The sequence below is a fragment of the Microplitis mediator genome, chromosome 2 (assembly GCF_029852145.1).
Source record: "Microplitis mediator isolate UGA2020A chromosome 2, iyMicMedi2.1, whole genome shotgun sequence".
Lineage (NCBI taxonomy): Eukaryota > Metazoa > Arthropoda > Insecta > Hymenoptera > Braconidae > Microplitis > Microplitis mediator.
The window spans coordinates 1091610-1111884 of record NC_079970.1 but is presented as its reverse complement, the minus strand read 5'-3'; the positions used below and the strand labels follow the sequence as shown (position 1 = coordinate 1111884).

The following is a 20275-nucleotide window of genomic DNA, read 5'->3' as shown; positions in this document are numbered from 1 at the left end:
TCTTTAATCTTTATAATATATATATTTAATGGCATGTATAATGTCCAGTATATATGTATGTATATAGTGACCAATTGGCTTCCCTTTGCAACTAGCTCCATACATATAGATAGTTTGACTTACATTATATTAACTAGACCACGAGATATCGATGTATAAAGTCCAAGTAAAGACCAAGCGAGAGACAGCAAACAACTAGGATGCTACCTCTTGGTATTTTAAAGTCCCACGAGTGAAATTGCACCGTCTGCAATGTTACTTGTGCTCACAAACATCTTTCCAATAACAGTCAACTTAGATTCGTGTGTACATACTCCAGTATATACCGTCTTTACATATATATATATATATTTATATACGTATGTGTGGGTATATCTTTATGAATGTATATACAGTAGAGTAATCGAAGAGCCGGTACGAAAACGAGCAGTTGAATGTCTCCCAGCGGTAATACTATATACGGTTTTGTTGTATGTTGCAGGATCTCTATAATGGTGTGGCGCCACGAATCACGCAGGATGCACAGAACGAGGCGATGAGAGGCCTGAATGGAGGCCGAGGAAGCCGCAGAGCCCCCAGGGGCTAACATCATCCTCTCGAAACTGTCAGAGCTCGGTACAACCGAGATAAGACGCCCAGCCAACACCATCTCCACCACAGCCATCACCGACAGAACTCCATTACTCCGCCAGTACTTTTTTATCCAGCTTATTTTTTTTTAACTCCACATTACCACGTACTTTCTACCGGCTAAAATGTCACCTGGATTGTCGAGACTGTTTATTTTTATTGACACTGTGCAGTAAAAAAAATTTAATTCATTATTTATTGATAAAAAAAAAAGGTAATAAAGTGTAGTGACGAAAATGGCTGCGCCGGTGATCGAGAAGAAGCGATTTTTCTGCCGGGAATGGGCATTTATGAAGCTATCCCACTGTCTTGAGCAACGTCCGGCGTCTAAAACCTGCGGTGCGTTGATTGTCGGCGGTCCAGGAAGTGGTAAAACGGCACTGTGTGCTGAGTTAGCTTGGCCATCGACAACCGCGAGCTCCCGACACCAAAGATCACTAAACAGAAGACTTTTGGCGAGACATTTTTGCCAAGCGCGCAGTGAAGCTTCACTGTCACCAGCGCAATTCGTGCGTTCGCTGGTGGCCCAAATACTCCAGGCCAGCACAGATGGGATCCACTTGTCCTCGCCCACGTCCCCGACAGCGAGCACTACCTCCGTGCCGTCTACATCCAAAGAAGCCGTGGCCGAGGCTTATGCCGAACGTCTGCGAACAGACCCGGACATTCATGCCGCACTGCAACACGACGTCCTAGACCGGGATCCCGACGACGCATTCAAAAAGGCTCTTTTGTTTCCTCTCCTGGAAGTCGAGCCTCCGAAAAATTGTCTGTTTCTTCTGGTGGATTCTATTGACGAAGGCCAGGTATTAAACCCCCCGCAAACAGGTACCCGGGACTCGCGACGTGAAAATGACAACGTAAGTCGTACAATCGCCGAGTTGCTGGCAAATCATCATCACCTGTTTCCACAATGGCTGCTGCTAGTCTGCACCGCCAGACGTCAGAGCAAAACAATCTCCAGGATGTTTACGGGTTTTAGAAAAATATCTCTGGATGATTTACGAAAGAGCCAAGTGGTTCGCGATGTCCAGCAATACATACTCGCTAGATTGGATCAAGAGGACGCTCTGAGACAGCACATTAGCCGTGACACCGCTGAAATGCTCAACCAGCTGCACATAAAAAGCAACGGGTGCTTTCTGTATCTGGAGAAAGTGCTAGACGGGGTCGCTGAAAACTTTATCGTCTTACGGGAAGTTCGGGAAATTCCTGGGACACTAAACGGTCTTTACTTGTGGCTGTGCCAGAGATTGTTTAGCAGAAAACAATTCGCCAAGGTACAGCCGTTGCTCAACGTAATACTAGCTGCTAAATTGCCAATAACTCAAGATATTTTATACAAGTGTGTTAAAACCGCGCACACAACAATAACCATTGAAGACTTTAACCGTAGGCTTCATCTATTGAGGAGGGTCATATCCGTTTCGCGTGCCGGTGCGTTGATGCTCTTTCATCACAGCTTCGCTGAATGGCTGTTGGATGTTAAACACTGTACCCAGAAGTATTTGTGTTCAGCTACCGAGGGACATGCGATGCTCTCTGCTTACTACACTCTCAGAAGTCCCGAGCTTAACCCCGACGAGATTTGCGTGCTCGGACAACATCTACAGCGTGTTATTAATAATATCAGTGGTAATAATTGCACCCTGGATGCGCACACACTTCAAGTGCTCTGGATGATCGGCAGCAGAGCGCCTATCGAACAGTGTTATCTTGACAGTCCAGAGTGTATTATGTGGCCGAGACAGGATACTAAATTACTGAGGCTGCTCGTTGATGCTGGTGCCAAGCCATCGGAAAAAATAATTGAGGATGAGCCTATCAAGGATCCTGTTTCTTCTAGTCAGGTATTTCTACATTTATTTTCAATTTACCTTCAAAAATTAACACAATAATCTCAATATTTATTTATTTAAAGGTCTCGCAAGATGTGAGTCCAGTTGATGAATCACCTGGTGAACCATTGACGGAATTACTGGGCGAAAACGGCGACATAAACCAAGCTGATTCATGTGGTCGGACAGTACTTCACACTCTAGCAGCCGATGGGAACGCATCACTTCTAGAGCTGGCGCTTGCAGCTTGTCCTCAAGTAATAAGAGATAATAATACTTGGCAGTATGCTGGCTGTTGGTGAATCTAAACTTAAACACTGGTATTTTCAGGCGAAGCTGGAGGCCACGGACCGCCACGGACAGACTCCCTTGAATCTAGCAGCTAGACATGGATATGCAGACGTCGTAAGAGTCCTTTTGGCGGCCGGAGCCAGTGCTGATCACGCAGACTGCGACGGCTGGACCGCGTTGAGAGCAGCTGCCTGGGGCGGACACACCCAGGTACATTCACAGCCAAGCCTTCTTCCACGAAACCACAAGACTGTTAAAACAGACTCTGATGTAGTTAGTGTGATTTATTATTCTTGATTTACTCTCGTTGTGGCTAACAAACTCAACACATTGTCTGACTACTCACGATTAATACAACTATTTTACTCATTACCTACTCTACTTTACTTTACTTACTCTCTTTACTATTTTATTTATCATCATCACCCAGCCTCCAAGCGCATCACTCTCTCAAAAAACCCTCGTATTGAGTGAATGAGTAGAGATCGTGACTCAACAGGGACTCGGCCAACATCAATTGTCTCTTTTATAACTAAGGAACTAAAAATAAATTAACAAATCTCGTAGGCTGCAATAATATTTATCTTGTACCTTGTTGTCGTCTTGCTAGCATTAGTATTGTTATTATTATTATTATTATTATTATTTTATTATTAATAGTGTATTGTTGACACACACTCACACAAGCACACATGGACATATAAGTACTAATGAAATGGCCAATTACGTCTCCAGGTTGTTGAAATGCTATTGGAACACGGGGCGATGGTGGATTGTGCGGACTGGGATCAACGGACGGCTCTGCGTGCGGCCGCGTGGGGTGGACACGAAGATATTGTGAAAGCTTTGCTCCAACACGGCGCGGATGTCAATAGAACCGACGACGAGGGTAGGACGGCTTTGATAGCGGCTGCTTATATGGGCCACAGCGAGATCGTTGAGCATTTGCTCGACTACGGAGCCAAAATTGACCACGCCGACAGTGACGGCAGGACGGCGCTTAGCGTCGCGGCGCTCTGTGTGCCCTCCAATCACGGCTACGCAAAGGTCAGCTTCCGACTCCTCGTCACTTGACATTATCATCCTCACTCCTTGTCCTTTCTTCGATTAATAATCAAGTCATTCTACTTGACCGCTGCCACAGTCCCTCCGGTCTCAATTAAATAAAAATAAACTGATAATTTTTTTGCCTTCATAATAAAGGTGGTGACAATTCTCCTGGAACGTGGAGCCGCCGTTGACCACCAGGACAAAGACGGAATGACGCCATTGTTAGTGGCGGCCTTCGAGGGTCACCGAGATGTTTGCGAGCTGCTGCTCGAGTACGAAGCGGATGTTGATCACTGCGACGCTACAGGAAGAACGCCCTTGTGGGCGGCCGCCAGCATGGGACATGGAAGCGTTGTCGCGTTGCTATTGTTCTGGGGATGCTACGTCGACAGTATTGATAACGAGGGCAGAACTGTATTGAGCGTTGCCGCCGCGCAAGGTGGCACAGATGTTGTTAAGCAGCTTTTGGATCGAGGTAAATTAATGCGCCGTCAATTTACGCCGCTACATCTTTGATAATAATAACAGCGACGTTCACGTCGACGCTGATGATAATCACGATAATGATAGCGATGATGGATTCTATTAAAATATCAATTATCCAATTATTTATTTATCAATAATGATGATAATGATGATGATGATATTAAACAGGCCTGGATGAACAACATCGAGATAATTCTGGATGGACACCGCTGCACTACGCCGCTTTTGAAGGTCATCTGGACGTATGCGAAGCCCTGCTAGAGGCCGGCGCCAAAGTCGACGAAGCTGATAATGACGGCAAAGGTGCACTCATGCTTGCCGCACAAGAGGGACACACTAGTTTAGTCGAGAGGCTGCTGGAACATCACGCAGCTCCCATCGATCAGCACGCCCACGATGGCAAGACCGCACTGAGGTAACTGCTCACATTTATTTTCATCCTTATATACATAGATATATAGATATATATATACATAGGGACGCTTTCAACTCGTGTATACAGAATAACATTTTATCTCTCTATTGTTGTGGTTCTCAGGCTCGCAGCCCTCGAAGGTCATTACGAGACAGTACGGGTGCTTTTAAAACACAATGCCGATATGAATGCCAAGGACGCGGACGGCAGAAGTACTCTATATATTCTTGCTTTGGAAAATCGATTGGCGATGGCGAAATTTTTACTCGAGAACGCCAACCCAGATGTCGAGAGCCGTGATTCTGAAGGCAGAACTGCTCTCCACGTCAGCGCGTGGCAAGGACACGAGGATATGGTTGCTCTGCTTCTGACAGCCGGCAATGCCAGTGTTAACGCTTGTGATAATGAAAATCGTACTCCTCTACATTCAGCCGCATGGCAAGGACACGCTGCTATTGTTAGATTGTTACTGGAGCACGGTGCGACGCCAGACCACACGTGTAACCAGGGTGCCACTGCTCTAGGTAATCCGAATTATGTCTGCTGATATTAAGTCATCATCATATATATATATCACATATATCACTCGATAATACTGTAGTAAGCTAATTATAGTAGCACTTGAGATAATGCTCGTACTAATCGACTATTGAATTATTCAGGCATCGCTGCACAAGAGGGTCACGAGCACTGTGTTAGAGCACTACTCAATCATGGCGCGGATCCTAATCATTCCGATCATTGTGGCAGAAATGCGATAAAAGTCGCCGCGAAAAGTGGCCACGATACTGTCGTCAGACTTTTGGAGGAACATTCAGCAAACCAACGGAGCTTGAGACCTGCTATGAACGGAGGTACTGACATCCAACACTACTTTATTTAAAATAAATAAAACCCAATGACTTTGTCTAAATAATTATTTGAATTTTCAGGTGGAAGCAGCAGCGCAACATCAGTGACATCAAACTCTACAGCAGAAACAAAGCCGTCATCAGCAATTTTAAATCCCTTGTCCACCCAGTACAGCCCTGCGGAATCTCCTGACTCGACAAAAAGACGTAGTTGTGTGTCACTGGGCAACAATTCAAGCAACAGCAAATCCAGCAGCAATTTAACTGGCAGCACAAAGAGCGATCAAGGGAAATTCAGCCAAAATCCAATGGTCAATCAAGTAATCAAAGCCCCGCTGTCATTCACACAACAGCTGCAGCAGTGCTCAAGAGGCGCAAAGAGTCGTCCGCTAAGCAAACTACTGAGTCCGCTGAAAAGCGAACCGCAGAGCCCGATATACGCGTCCCCGCCCCACTCGCCGTTGAGCGACAGTCTTATTCCATATTCGCCTACAAACACTAGTCCGCCGAGCGCACAAACAGCCGCCAGTGTGATCCAGAGTCAACTTGGTGTCTCATTGCTTACCGGAAATCAAAGCATACAGTACAAACCACACGGCGGTTTCAACAAAACCCCAGTAATTTACGAACCCATTGAAATAAAGACCGAGCTTATTGACAGGAATGACAGCTCAAAACCTTTTGAACTCACCAACGAAATGCTCGGACTCAAGGTCAACAAAGAGAAGAAGGCCAATGGGTACGATGATAAGCGCAACTCCGCGGATCCACACTTTACCCGCGACACGCACATGAGAATTATTTTGGGCAACAGCGGGGCCGGTGTCGGGCGCAATGTTAAACACACCGATCACGTTACACCGAGGTAATTTATTTTCATTCTAAATTGTTCATTACAATCTCGATATTTAATTAATTTAATTTAATAATAACTTAAAAAACTTGGCCTTATCTAATCACGGTGATAAATTTGCTTCTATTTAAACTCGACTTAAATTTACTATTTAATTTTTCAAATTTTTTTTCGATATTTATTAGCAGTGTGATTAGATAAGGCCAAGTTTTTTTTTAGTCATAAGTAAGGACAAGATTTTTGCCTTATTTTCGAAATGAGTAGTTAAAATTTTTGATATTACGGCCAAAATATTGGTCTTAGTAAAAGAGTTTTCGAACAAAAGTTGTAGGAAATTTAATTTTCGAAAAAAAATGTCTCTTATGATTTTCTTGTACGACCGATTTTTTCACGGTAATTTGAAAATTAAGATTCATAATGAATAATTCAAAATTTGGGGAATTATGAAAATGTTAATTTTGAAATTACGGATTTTTTATTAGTCCTAAGAAAAAAATATAAGAGACATTTTTTTTCGAAAATTAAATTTCCTACAACTTTTGTTCGAAAACTTTTTTCATAAGACCAATATTTTCGCCGTAATATAAAAAATTTCACACCACTAATTATTAATTATTTTTGAATTAACGCAAAAATCCTGGCCCTAGTCATAAGTATGATATATTAATTAATGTAAAATATATAAAAGTTTGTTGTTTTTATTTTACAGCCCGAATCCAAAACCCAAACGCAATGGTTTGGTGTCGAATCCAGCGATGCGACTTGTCGCGGGTGTACGGAATGGATTTGAAAACGCGACTAACAGAAATAAACCCATCACTACACGAGTCAATGGATTCCAATGGAAAGCTGAAGCACGCAAAGAAACTCCGTTGTAAAAATTTTGAAATTTAAAAATACCAACTACGAAAAATAAATAAAATAAACAAGCCAATTAATAAATTGAAATAAAAATTTGTTATATATACAATTATATAAATTATTAATACTCGATTTTATTGAGACACTGAAGTTTATAATAATTATTTAGTAATAAAAGATAATATTTAATAGTTTAAATTAATGTGAAAGTCAATATATGATGTTGGTTTTTTAATAATTATTATTTTAAACGTGAGCAAAATCAATTACCTCATATGAGAACAAGTTAACACACTTAAGTAATAATCGACGTGAGAGGCGGAATTAAAAATATTAAATGACTTAATACCAAATAATAAATAAAAAATTTATCGATCTCACTAATACTTAGATTTTAAAAGGAATTAACTGTTTGAAATGAGTTTATGATAAATATATTTAAGCAATTACTTTTTTTATTTTTAAAATTACTAGATAATATAAATATAAATATATATAAATAAATGAATATTAAAATTTATAAACGAATAAAATTACGAGATTTTTAGATGAGAAGACTGGACGAACAAAGCTCACGATAAATTGCTTGAGATTCGATTATTTAAAGTGTAAAGTTGTGTATAATAATCATTTATTATGAAAAAATAAATATAATTCAATAGAACGACTGATTGAAATATTTGTTACAATGGAGTGTAGTTTATATAAATCCTCTGCTGATATTTAAAATACGTAAAATAATGGCCTGGAAAATAAAACTCGAATAAGTCTTTTATTATTATTATTATTATTATTATTATTATTATTATTATTATTATTATTACGTGTAAATAATTGTCACTGTAGTGAGCATTATAATATTTATTAATAGATTGTAGCAGGTGATAAATAAATGATAATAAATGTAAATTTTATGTTCGATAAAATTAATTACACTTGACATGTATTTTTTTTAATCATCTCCTGAAAATATTTTATTTGTTTACTTGAAAATAAAATAATTTTTTGAAATCTGTCAACTTTTCAGTTATAGGGTTTTTGTAAATTGCAGCCTTTGAAATTAGCCGACGTCTAATCATTTATTGATTTCATTCAAAACTAAATTATAAAAAAATTGCACCTGGAGTTTTTTTTATTTCTTACATGAGCATGTTTTTAGCTTTTTTTTTTTGTAATTGATTTGATTAAAAATCAACTCGTATCTGCCCGATGTCGATTACTCAGAAGAGAAATTTTTCCCAGGACTTTTTAAGGTTTCTCCTACTCGAGGACATCATGATAAACAAACAACGTTTATATTATATAGCTTTCGCGCTTGAGGGGTGCGAAAAAATTACATCAAGTCAAAATACTTTAGAATTGTCATAAAAAATCAATGCTTATAAAAAAAAATATGACAGCAATGGTTTTTATAATATTTTCATTCTTTTTCAAATCTGTATTATATATTATATGTATATAATACTCTTAATATTTTTCATAAATACTAGAGAAAAAAACAAGAATGCTTATCTGTTAATATATTTAAGTCATCGAATTCAAATATATATGTCATATATATTTATTTAAAACAAGCTAATAGTCTATATTACTTTTTAATAGATAATATTGATAAAAATAAATAGAAATACATACAATTATATTTCTATTTATTTATTTATTTATAAATAGATTAATATATTTGTACGCCACTCAGATTTATACATTTTAATTTTCTATTAAGGCCATGACATCTTGTACTGTTTGAGTATTTCGAAAGAGGTGATTGTCCTCATTAACGATTTAATTATAAGATCCATTAATACAAATTGAAGCAACGTTTCATTTATTTATTTATCATCATCACGATATAATTGAGCTTCCGAAGGGACTGACTAGCGTCGATGATGTTCTAGATGTTATCATTGGTGAGTTATTACTGTACTTACATAATAATAATAGTAATACATTTTTGTATTTTAAACAGATCCTGAAGGGATGTCTTTCAATGAATTGAAACCTCTTTACAAAGAATTTTCATTGAAACTGGCATCGACTTTAACCCAGGACGAGTTGTATCAAAGGTCAGCGAATATTATGAAACGCAGACGACATCCGCAGAGGAGAAGATCAACACGGATATCCAGTCTCCTTGGTTGCACTATCAGAAGATCTGTTTCGAAATTAAAAACCGGGCCAACCGAGTTGACGTCTGTTATATTTACAGCCCGGGAATCCTTAAACTTCTTATTGGAAATTTTAACAAAAGTGGAAAAATGCAGAACTCAACTAAGGCACAAAAAAACGAATTTGTTTGGAAAATATTAAATTTTATGAAGAAAAATCTTGCTGAGATGAATCAATGGATTGGCATCTAGTGATGCAAAGACAATCTAGTATGGTACAATCCTAATTCCCTTCGGTATACCTAAAAAAATAATCAAAAGTGATTTAATTATCGAAATTAATTATTTCAATCATTGAAAAAAAATAAAAAATTTCAGTATAATTGAAATGAAAAAATATTTACCTTTTTTAAAACAATTTTTAGACACTCTTTTTTTACCACTGAGTCTTGTACATATCAACGTACCACTAGGTGTACAAGAATAATCCATTAGGGGAACAGTTGTATCATTTCTTAGCATACTTGCGTTAAAGCTTAACTTACTGGCACCACAACGAAGAGCCAATTCTTTAATTTCTTTAGAATTTTCATAAGTGAGATAATTATCGGCGAGAGAGAATTCACACATATATTTTAGTCCTATTAATTCATATTGCGAAGCAGCTTCTAGCAAAGATTCTGCATAATTATCCAAGTCTTTGACTTTCCCAGTGTAGATAAATTCTAAAACTCTTTGAAATATCTCTGGCTTGATATCCGTAAGAACTAATTGGTTATCATTGTTGCCAGACATTTGTTGATGACGAGCAATAATTTTATACGCTTTCGGACATCGTGTTTTTAAAACAGTTTCATGGACTGAAAATTCAACACCTTGCATATAAATCTTAACGTCACCGTCATCTTTAAGTGGATACAACTTCGAGATATTATCTAAATTGACAACTGCTTCAATTTTATATTCTATTTCTTCTAAAGGAAATATAGGATTTTCATCCAAGTAAATGTTGAGTTCGATCAACAGTGTCATGGTATTATTGGGCAATAATTTATCTTCAGTGTTTGGTAATTGTACCAGATTATAAAAAATGCCTCTATTAGTTTGAGGATAATAATAATAAGTCGAATCATATTTTCGATTTTTTCGCCCGATAAAAAACTCATTTTTGTCGGCGTCGACCAGGTAAAAGTTACAGGTGACATGATTCTTAGGTTCAAATTTTTTAACAGCGTCGAAATATATTTCGATTCCACCTTTCAATTCATTACGACGAAACTTCAACTTGACGTACCAGTCAATGTCATGATCTTGAAATTTTGTTGAAAAGAAACAAGTCTCATGGACAGGACACTCTGAAAAATCATCCTTGTCCGGATCTACTTTTGCGAATGTTTCACTTATATTTTCAAATTTCCATATACGACGTTCTGTATGAACGTTTCGTTCTATTTTTTTTAACGGCATTTTTAAACTCGACACTTTTTATAATATAACAATTTTTCCTTAATTATTCTTTTTTATAGAAACACGAGATATAAGAGCTAGATATTTAACTTTTCTGCGTATCAAGATGGCAGCTCAACTGTGAGTGCAGTGCTGCCAGATCGTGCGATTTTTTTACCCCTTCCCGCGGTCAAATATCATGGAGTGTATCGGCAGGAGGGGGTAAAAATATCGCACGATCTGGCAGCACTGTCACCACCCATCTCCACCTAATCCTCATGTGGATCTGATCTCAATAAATGAATTTTTCCAAAAATCTTTAGGGTCTCTCCTACTAGAGAACATCATAATGAACGAAAAACGTTTATATTGTGTTGGATTATTCCCAACAGGAGCAAAGTTACAGGCCACTCTTCATAAAAAGACATGACAGAGGCATCTTCCCCCATGTTCACTTATTGTCACATGGGTCTGAACTCGAAAATAAATTCTTCTTAGGACTTTTTCGAGTTTTTTCTACTAGAGGACGTCATAATGAACGAAAAACGTTTTTATTGTGTTGAGTTATTCCCAACAGGAGCAAAGTTACAGGCCACTCTTCATAGGAAGACATGGACAGCCTCATCCTCATTTATCTTAATTTATCCTCATTTATCCTGATATGGGTCTGAACTCAAAAAATAAATTTTTCCAAAGACTTTTTAGGGTCTTTCCTACTAGAGGACGTCATAATGAACAAAAAACGTTTTTATTGTGTTGAGTTATTCCCAACAGGAGCAAAGTTACGGGCCTCTCATCATAGATAATTATCTCCACCCATCTTCACCTAATCCTCATGTGGATCTGATCTCAAAAAATAAATTTTTCCAAAGACTTTTTAGGGTCTCTCCTACTAGAGGACGTCATAATGAACGAAAAACGTTTATATTGTGTTGGATTATTCCCAACAGGAGCAAAGTTACAGGCCACTCTTCATAAAAAGACATGACAGAGGCATCTTCCCCCACGTTCACTTATTGTCACATGGGTCTGAACTCGAAAATAAATTCTTCTTAGGACTTTTTCGAGTTTTTTCTACTAGAGGACTTCGTAATGAACGAAAAATTCTGATATCTTTTTCGTTATCCTCGACAGCGAAACAGCTACGGGCAATTCTTCACCCCTTCAGCTAATTTTATCATCAAGTTACATTTAAATAATAAATATGAATATTTTCATGTACGCATAAATTTTTATTTCGTCTTTACAGACAGCACTAAATACAATTAATTAACATTTGTAATAACAATACTAGCTTAATATTTTCCATCGAGATCCGTAATAAGTTTCCTTCCAATTACTTTTATTCCAACGCAATTATCCCACACAATTGACATTCAACAACAAACATCAACTCTTTATTTAATTAAACTCATAAACACCAAACATTTAACTACAATAAAAATATATAATAGTATTTCCGACAATTAATAACTCTACAATTATCAAAAATACTCTAAATGAAATGGCTGATATAAATAACTGAGACCTTACACAAAATAAATATTTATAGAGAACTAGTAAATAAAAAAAATCAGTAAAAAAAAGTATTAGGCCCCTTGGCTGGAATGACAAAATAAACAGTACAGTACAGTAATTTCGAAACATATTTATACATATATTTATATAATAAATCGATCAAACCCCACAAGTACGTAAGCCTTATTCTAGATAATCCATTTAGATTATCAAGATCATACGTAATAATAAACCCTTGATCTCGTCTTATCATCAAAGCATGATAATTATTGCTTCATAAATTCCGTTATTTTGTTTTATTTTATATCTCGTTACTTATTCCAAAAAGACTTACATTTTTATTCCCCCTTTTGGCTTCTTCGTGCCAAAAGGGGTATAATTTTTTTATTACAAATCGTATTGGAGACTTAATTTAAAGCTCGAAATTAAAAAAAAAATTTGAAAGCCACCCAGTAACAGACAATTTTAAGATGTCTTTTAAAGGATGACAATTTTTTTTTGTCTCGGTCGCCTTTTTTGGTAGAAATACGACATGCAAATGTTGGTTCCGGAGACAGAAAATTTGTGTTTTTCCTGTCTTATGTCAATTAAAAGTCATTTAGATGAATTATTTTACCACTGATTGTAATTTACTTTTAGTCGTCACTTGTGTCAAGTTTTTTGAGTAGCAATTTTTTGGTGACATGAATTTCTGACCGTTTTGTCAACATATTGTTACCTTGATATTAGGGTGGGTTGAAAAAAAACTTTTTTTTTATTTTTCTTAGCATGGGGGTAGAATTTGTACCTTATAAAAAAAAAAATTTTCAAGAAAAAAAAAAATTTTTTACTTAAGATTTTGAGGTGGCCCACTCGTTTTTTAAATAAATAATTGATTAAACGGGGTAGTTCCAACGAAAAAAATTTTTTTTTGTCCAAAATCGTGGAAAACATCTAATAATTGTCGAATGTGATTTTTTTTTACTTCACTTTCATTTTAATTCAAAAGAAAATGCTTTTCATTTTTGAATTTTTTACTTAAATTACAAAAATAATAGGAAAAAAATTTTTTCAACTCCTGACTTTCAATTAGCTTGCAAGGGGACACCCTACAGATTGTAGAACACCATGTAATTTTTTTCGTTGGGACTACCCCGTTTGATCAATTATTTATTTTAAAAACGAGTGGGCCACCTCAAAATGTTGAGTAAAAAAATTTTTTTTTTTCTTGAAAAAATTTTTTTTTTTATAAGGTACAAATTCTACCCCCATGCTAAGAAAAGTTTTTTTTTCAACCCACCCTACTTGATATGTCAAAAAACAGCCTAAAAACTGATTGCAAGTGTGCTTGGAAAGTACCAAATAATTGTCAATGAGAAAAAAGTCATCTGCCCTTTTGGCTCTAGGAAGCTAAAAAGACGAATAAAAATGTAAGTTTATTTGGAATTAGTACCGCAATATTTTATATTAAATAAAATTTAATTAAAATAAATCTACGAGCGCGAATTTACAATAATTTAAATAGTTATACACTACAAATGTTACGAACAAATGCTCAATATTTGTTAATTTTTTTGACCGGCAAAAAAAAAATTAATACCTTTATACTGCTCTGATAAACCGGCAGTACGTATTTGTTATGTTATTATTTAATAAAATAACAATTTCCCAAATAAATTCAAACTATTGCACTTTCGTTATTCAACGCAGCTTAAATTTAAAGACAGTTTATAATTATTGTAGAGCGCATGTGGAAATTATCTGCTTCTAGTTCTAATTAAATATATCAGAGGCGCGAAAATGTTAAAATTCAAAAAAACTTTATATTTTTGTTCCCTGAATAAATTTGAAAACTGAAAAAATGTTGGCATGTTCGTAGAGAATTAGATCTTTAAAATCAAACTAAGAGCGATCCTTCTTTTTTTAAATTTGAATTTCAAAATTTTCGCGCGAATGACATATTTTAACTGGAACTGAAACCAAGAGATTTTTGAATGCACCCGTTGTCAATTCAACGTCAATTATTTATTTGTATATTTATTATTAATTAATATATATATTTATGTACTTATATATTATATTTTGAAGTGCACAAACTTTTTTAAATGCTACCAGGTAAACTCGATCGATATATTGTAGTAAAATAATCGGGCACAATTGTAAAGTGTCCTGGAATGAATTCTAATGAATTTATCATCCGTGCATTTAAGAGGACAGAAATGCGTAAGAGATACTAATATATTGATTTCATTTATCTAGTCACGAGACACTACGTTACTTGGTTATTTATATTATCTTGTCATTTAATCACAAAACAATCCTCCATTTAATTAATCACGAATAAGCAATTAATCCGCGATCTGCCGGCGCTTCTTACATCAATACTCTGCATTAATTAATTTATACGCGAACCAGCGGTAACTCTGTCCAATTGAGCTGAATTAAAAGACCCCTGTTAGTTTAATACTCTAAAAATTCAGCGAATTGACTATAGGATACATGATAAATAAATAATTACAGTAAATTTTACAGGCTTATTTGTCGAGGAATGATTACTCAAGGCCACCTTCCTCTTCGAGTTTTGATAGGAATTTAGGTATTCGGTAGCTTGGGTCTACTTGTCGGGCCATGTCGATCAGCCCCAACAGTTTCTTGATGCCAATGAAGACTCTGTAATTTATTAAATCATTTAATTATTATTTAGTGAACGTACTCAAGGATCAAAACTAGTAATTACTTTTTTTTATACCGTTTTCCTTGAAGTTTTGCATGCAAGCTCGAGAGTTCGGACTTTGTAAACACGTCTTGGTCTTCTAATACTGCTAGCAAATGATCGGGTGTTGATAAATTTGGTACATGGAGAACGGTGTTGAATGCTGATATTAATTTCATGTCCTCGAGAACTTGTCTGGAAATATTAAGTAAAAATAAGTAAAATTTATCAAGCAAATAAATTATTAAATTTAGTGATTGTGATAGAATACCTGTCGCTGGTGGTACAGAGTACTAGTAATTTTTTACCACGAGGTGGCTGTTTTTTCAACAAGACTAGCAATGCCTGAAGTGTCAGGTTGGAATACCTCGGACCGATTGATCCGTAATCTAGGAGACGCTCGATATTATCAACCAGGATACAACTCAGCTGAGAGCGATAAGCATCGTCGAAGAATTTACGGATCGCGAGACACTTGGCGGTCTCGGTGTGTCCGACCATATCGTCGGGAGTGCAAACTTTGACGAAGGGAAAGTCTGAGTTCTTGGCAATTTGTGCGGCCAACGCAGTCTTTCCGCTGTTGGGAGGACCCTCCAGCAGAACAGAGACAAGACCGAAGCCTTCGGCAGCTCTTGTCTTCTGGATGTCCAAATTACCGTCGGCAATTATTTCAGCCACGGGACGTCCCCAGTTGATGATGCCACGAGCGAGTAGGTGGTCCAGTACTTCTGCAGCTGTACCAAATGCTGGCTTCACATCATTCTCAAGTGCATGCAGAAAGTCTGACCTTGACACCATAAGTTTTTCCATCGCTGAAGGGTCCAACTCCACCTTACTCGAGACTTTTATTAATTTGTTCATGGCTGTGCTCTGAGCAGCCCTTACCAAACCTTCTAACTCGGCACCGCTGAAATTTTTCGTACGCGCTGCAAGCTCTTTCAAGTCGACATCCGGAGCTATTTTGTTGTGTTCGCGCATCCGCGAAGTGTGAATATTTAAGATTTGGAATCTTCCAGTTTCGTCTGGCAAACTGATCTCCATTTGTAGCTCCAGTCGTCCAGGACGTAACAGAGCTTCGTCAATCATGTCTCGTCGGTTAGTCATACCAATAACGAGAATATTATTGAGCTGCTCTACACCATCAATTTTTGACAGCAACTGGTTCACGACAGTGTCATGGACACCAGTGTTACCAGCAACACTACCACGAGACTTACAGATAGCGTCGATTTCATCAAAAATAATTATATGGAGACCGCTGTTTGGACCCAGTTTCTTTTCCTCTTCTTCAGCTTCAGCAAACAATCTCCTGACGTTGGCTTCACTTTCTCCCACATACTTGTCAAGAATCTGCGGGCCGTTGACGATTTTGGGCTCTCTCGCATTCAGCATGGTACCAATCTGACGAGCCATAAGAGTTTTTCCCGTACCAGGTGGTCCGTAAAGCAGAATACCCTTCACGTGTCTGCATCCCAGCTGCGTCATAATGTCAGTTGGAAATACTCTCGAAGCAAATGCACGACGGAAAATAGCGCTGAACTCTTTATCCAAACCACCGATTCCCATTTTAGCGAAATCCCAGTCAGGATTAATAATCGACTGGCGCATAACTGTCCCCTTCGCTTTGCCGACCAAATTCAAACACGATTGCTCAGCCTTCTCAAATTGAATCACCGTGTCACCAAGACACCGACCCATCCTCGTTTTGATGGGCTTAGATTTCTGTCCTTGCTCAATAGCTGTGACATCAAGTGCCTCCAGATCCTTTACCACCAGTCCTAGCATTTTTTTGTCGCCAAATTGAAACGCCAATTGCTGTCCCACTGTAAATGCATGACCAGAAAATTTAAAAAGAAAATCCTTGACCATCAAGTCAGTGTCATACGGCTCCGTTGTTGTCCTAAAAATAGAAAATAAAAATCAATCGCACCATTCCTATTATTTCCATTGCTCCAATTTATCAGAATCATAAAAACTTATTCAATCAGTATAAAAATTACTTTGTTTTCTGCAGGAAATCAGCTTCCAGCACAATAGTACCTAAGAAGTTAGACTTCGACGATGCGTCAAACTGATACGGACGTACGTCTATTTCTTGATCGACCGAAAGTGCGGCCCACTTTCTCTGGGGTAAACTGAATCCAACACATCCACGAGGCACGTCGTTGTGTGTCTCAACAGTAAATACATAATTCTGGTTTGGCAAAGTCGTAACCTCGATATATCTGTTCCCATAAAAGAATAAAAAATAAATAATAGTAAAAGCATATTATTAATAAAGTGAATACTCTCTCTAATTAAAAAGTAATAACAATAACAACATACTTTATATCTTTTGGAAAATCATTCGGACTGATAGCAGCAAGATTTCTCAAACTCAGTTCGTCCGTAGGACATCTGATCGCTCGCATCTTCTGAAATAAAAAATTACAAACATACGTTACCAATAAAAATAAATTAAATTTAACATATCCATTGAATAATCAATACCGCGAAATATATGTTATCTATAAGAATGATTTAAATAATGACACAATGGCGTCAAGAAAATTAAAAAACATCTCTGTCTATAAAAAGAAACCAGCTCTCTCAAGTAATCAATGACAGCGTCATAGATAAATAAATATTATTAAAAAAAAATCAGTCCACATTTATTAATAGATAATATTTTTTTCTATTTCAACACTCACCATCATTTTGTATATTTGTATACTTTCTCCCTCTGACGATCACTTTCAACTGATACTGATCTGGTGCTCCGGTTCTGGTATTAAAATTAAACACGTAGTATGGATCTCTTACTCTGCAATGCAGAAAAATTCTCCACTCAACGACTTGAAGCTGCTCAAAGTCAGCTACTGATACCAACATCACCAATAATTCCTGCACAAAATGAGCCAATGGTAGAGTTTCATTGTCGGACATTTGAATCATCAGAGTTGCTGTCACTGGAAAACTATATATCGATTTATGAATGTGACAGCCAGCGTGGCGGTTATTTTTAAAAACTAAATTACACTCGGTTGACACATCGAGGAAAATTAATGTGTAAAACGATAATTGAGATTCAAAATTCAAATTACTTGATTTAATTTTGAACTGAGGCTCTAGTCAGTTTGCTGGATGTCAATTTTCTGAGCAGGCTTACAGTTGATGGAAAAATTTTATGGACCAAAATGTGATGACACTGAAGTTAGCCGACGTCTAATAATTTTTGGATTTTTTAAAAGATGATAAATTATACAAAAAAAATATTTAAAAAAATTGCACTTATAGTTTTTTTATTTTTCTACATGTGCATTTTTTCAGTTTTTTTTTTTCTTCAAATTTTATTGTTCAAAATAAAATCCGAAAATTTTTAATTGTCTGCTAACTTCAGGATCATCAAAATGTGTACGAGCGTAATTATGAGTGTGAATGTAGCAGTCATCAGAAAAATTTTAAATTATTAATAGAGTAAATAATTAATAAAATAAAATTTTTTAAAAATGCGCATTTAAAAAATTTGAAAATTAATAAGTGCATTTTTTATTAATTATTTACTCTATTTATTTATAATTAAAAATTTGTCTGATGTCTGCTACATTCACACTCATGAGTCATTTCCATAAATAATTTTCTGCTGCCCTCGGTAATTATCAAGCGTAATTTCACCACTAGCTTATTTATGTTTGTTAATTTTAATTTGTTCAATTTATTGTTTAATTAAATAATTGTGAGACTGGGAGCGGAAGGCAGAAAAAATTTAAAAAGGTGAGAAAGGGAAAGAATGACAGACATTTTGTTAAGAATTATTAATGGAGTTGGCGGATTTCTTTAAACAAATCAGTTACAAAAATTTAAAAAACTAATAGTATGCACATGTAAAAAATTTATAAAACTACAGGTGCAATTTTTGTATAATTTAATTTTTAAAAAAATCAAAAAATTATTAGACGTCAGCTAACTTCAGTATCGAGATTTTCAAATGTGACTGCCAGCGCAGTGGTCATTTTTGAAAACTAACTGTCAACTCGGTTGATAATTCAAAGAAGGAAAATTAAGCGAGAGATTTCCAGATCCAGGTCATCTAGGCTCTGGGTATTTTATGCTTTATTTTGCTCTCGCATTGACACAGCACGAGTTTACGTAAGGAGGTAAGAAAAAATTATTTTATCTTTAAAATAACTGAATAAATTGCTAATTAACGATGCAGATTATTTGGATTCTTACTGATGTATTTTTTTTTTCAGCTCCAACATGTCGTTCCAGACAACTGTCTACAATCTTTTCTTCAAACGCACGTCAACATTTGTGGTCACTGCCATAGCCGCGACATTTATTTTCGAACGTGCGGTCACTGTTGGGGCTGAAGCACTTTTCCAGAGTCATAATAAAGGCGTAAGTGATTCTTTTAATTTATTAATTAACAACTACTTTAATATTTTCCCTAAATCATTTGTTTAATCAAATTTTATCCTGTATTCAAATAACTTTTTATTAACAACTTCAACTAAAAAACTCAAAATAAAAATTAATTTTTTTGCTAAAATAAAAAATTGTTTTTGTACATAATTAAAATTAATTACTAATGATAATTATTTATAATTACAGAAATTGTGGAGGGACATCAAGCATAAGTACGAAAAGTAAACAAGAAAAAACTAGAAAAATGTTTCAAATTCTTAGATCATTTAAATAAAAACTTATCAATATTTAAAATGTCAACGTTTAAATCTGCACTCATTACTGTAAATAAATAAATAAATAATCAATGTGCATATGAAGCATAATCATATTTACCCACCACTACATCTCCTCTTCACTAAATCAATTATAATTATTAATGAGTGTGAATGTAGCAGACGTCAAATTTAAAATTATAAAAAAAATAGAGTAAATAATTTTAAAAATGCACTTATTGATTGATGAATTTTTTAAACGCGCATTTTTTAAAAATTTAAATTCGTAAATTATTTACTCTATTTATTTATAATTTTAAATTTATCTGATGTCTACTACATCCATACTCATATTCAAAATTATAAATAAATAGAGTAAATAATTTTTAAAAAATACACTTGTTAATTTCAAAATTTCTTAAATGTGCATTTTTTTGAAATTTCATTTTATTAATTATTTACTCCATTTATCAATAATTTTAAATTTGACGTCTGCTACATTCACACTCATTAATTATTCAAATAAAGATTTTATCATTCATTAAATTTTTAATAATTATAATAAATAGTCTAATACA

At 35.7% G+C, this 20275-nt stretch overlaps 4 protein-coding genes across 10 annotated transcripts in view; 2 read left to right on the top strand and 2 right to left on the bottom strand.

Annotated features, from left to right (window-relative positions):
* LOC130663997 (ankyrin repeat domain-containing protein 50-like) overlaps positions 1 to 7292 on the top strand; it is a 141698-nt gene extending 134406 nt beyond the window's left edge. For 4 of the 5 annotated variants that reach the window (XM_057463615.1, XM_057463614.1, XM_057463616.1 and 1 more), the window contains 10 exons: positions 482 to 2480; positions 2552 to 2725; positions 2799 to 3032; positions 3495 to 3806; positions 3963 to 4284; positions 4464 to 4710; positions 4834 to 5234; positions 5373 to 5564; positions 5643 to 6426; positions 7124 to 7292. In XM_057463615.1, the coding sequence (XP_057319598.1) occupies positions 867 to 2480; positions 2552 to 2725; positions 2799 to 3032; positions 3495 to 3806; positions 3963 to 4284; positions 4464 to 4710; positions 4834 to 5234; positions 5373 to 5564; positions 5643 to 6426; positions 7124 to 7292 (4449 nt within the window). In that variant the 5' untranslated portion in view covers positions 482 to 866. The remainder of the gene's footprint in view (positions 1 to 481; positions 2481 to 2551; positions 2726 to 2798; positions 3033 to 3494; positions 3807 to 3962; positions 4285 to 4463; positions 4711 to 4833; positions 5235 to 5372; positions 5565 to 5642; positions 6427 to 7123) is intronic. The other variant, XM_057463617.1, reaches the window with a different exon arrangement.
* On the bottom strand, positions 7059 to 10974 carry LOC130663999 (speckle-type POZ protein-like A). Its single transcript, XM_057463620.1, has 2 exons — positions 9785 to 10974; positions 7059 to 9682 (listed from the first exon to the last, which is right to left on the bottom strand). Exons 1-2 carry the CDS (start codon positions 10845 to 10847, stop codon positions 9648 to 9650), a joined length of 1098 nt encoding a protein of 365 aa, XP_057319603.1. The 5' UTR covers positions 10848 to 10974; the 3' UTR covers positions 7059 to 9647.
* Positions 10975 to 12037: 1063 nt separating this feature from the next.
* On the bottom strand, positions 12038 to 17857 carry LOC130663882 (vesicle-fusing ATPase 1-like). 3 transcript variants are annotated; one of them, XM_057463424.1, is made up of 6 exons: positions 17727 to 17857; positions 17362 to 17450; positions 17037 to 17261; positions 15308 to 16936; positions 15061 to 15231; positions 12038 to 14993 (listed from the first exon to the last, which is right to left on the bottom strand). In XM_057463424.1, exons 1-6 carry the CDS (start codon positions 17730 to 17732, stop codon positions 14876 to 14878), a joined length of 2238 nt encoding a protein of 745 aa, XP_057319407.1. In that variant the 5' UTR covers positions 17733 to 17857; the 3' UTR covers positions 12038 to 14875. The 3 variants fall into 3 exon arrangements, with proteins under 3 accessions (XP_057319407.1, XP_057319409.1, XP_057319408.1); XM_057463426.1 differs by having other exon boundaries at positions 15073 to 15231; positions 17727 to 17856; XM_057463425.1 differs by having other exon boundaries at positions 17362 to 17447; positions 17727 to 17813.
* Positions 17858 to 19075: 1218 nt separating this feature from the next.
* On the top strand, positions 19076 to 19796 carry LOC130663884 (cytochrome b-c1 complex subunit 9). The gene is made up of 3 exons (XM_057463428.1): positions 19076 to 19172; positions 19269 to 19416; positions 19630 to 19796. Exons 2-3 carry the CDS (start codon positions 19276 to 19278, stop codon positions 19666 to 19668), a joined length of 180 nt encoding a protein of 59 aa, XP_057319411.1. The 5' UTR covers positions 19076 to 19172; positions 19269 to 19275; the 3' UTR covers positions 19669 to 19796.
* Positions 19797 to 20275: the final 479 nt, after the last annotated feature.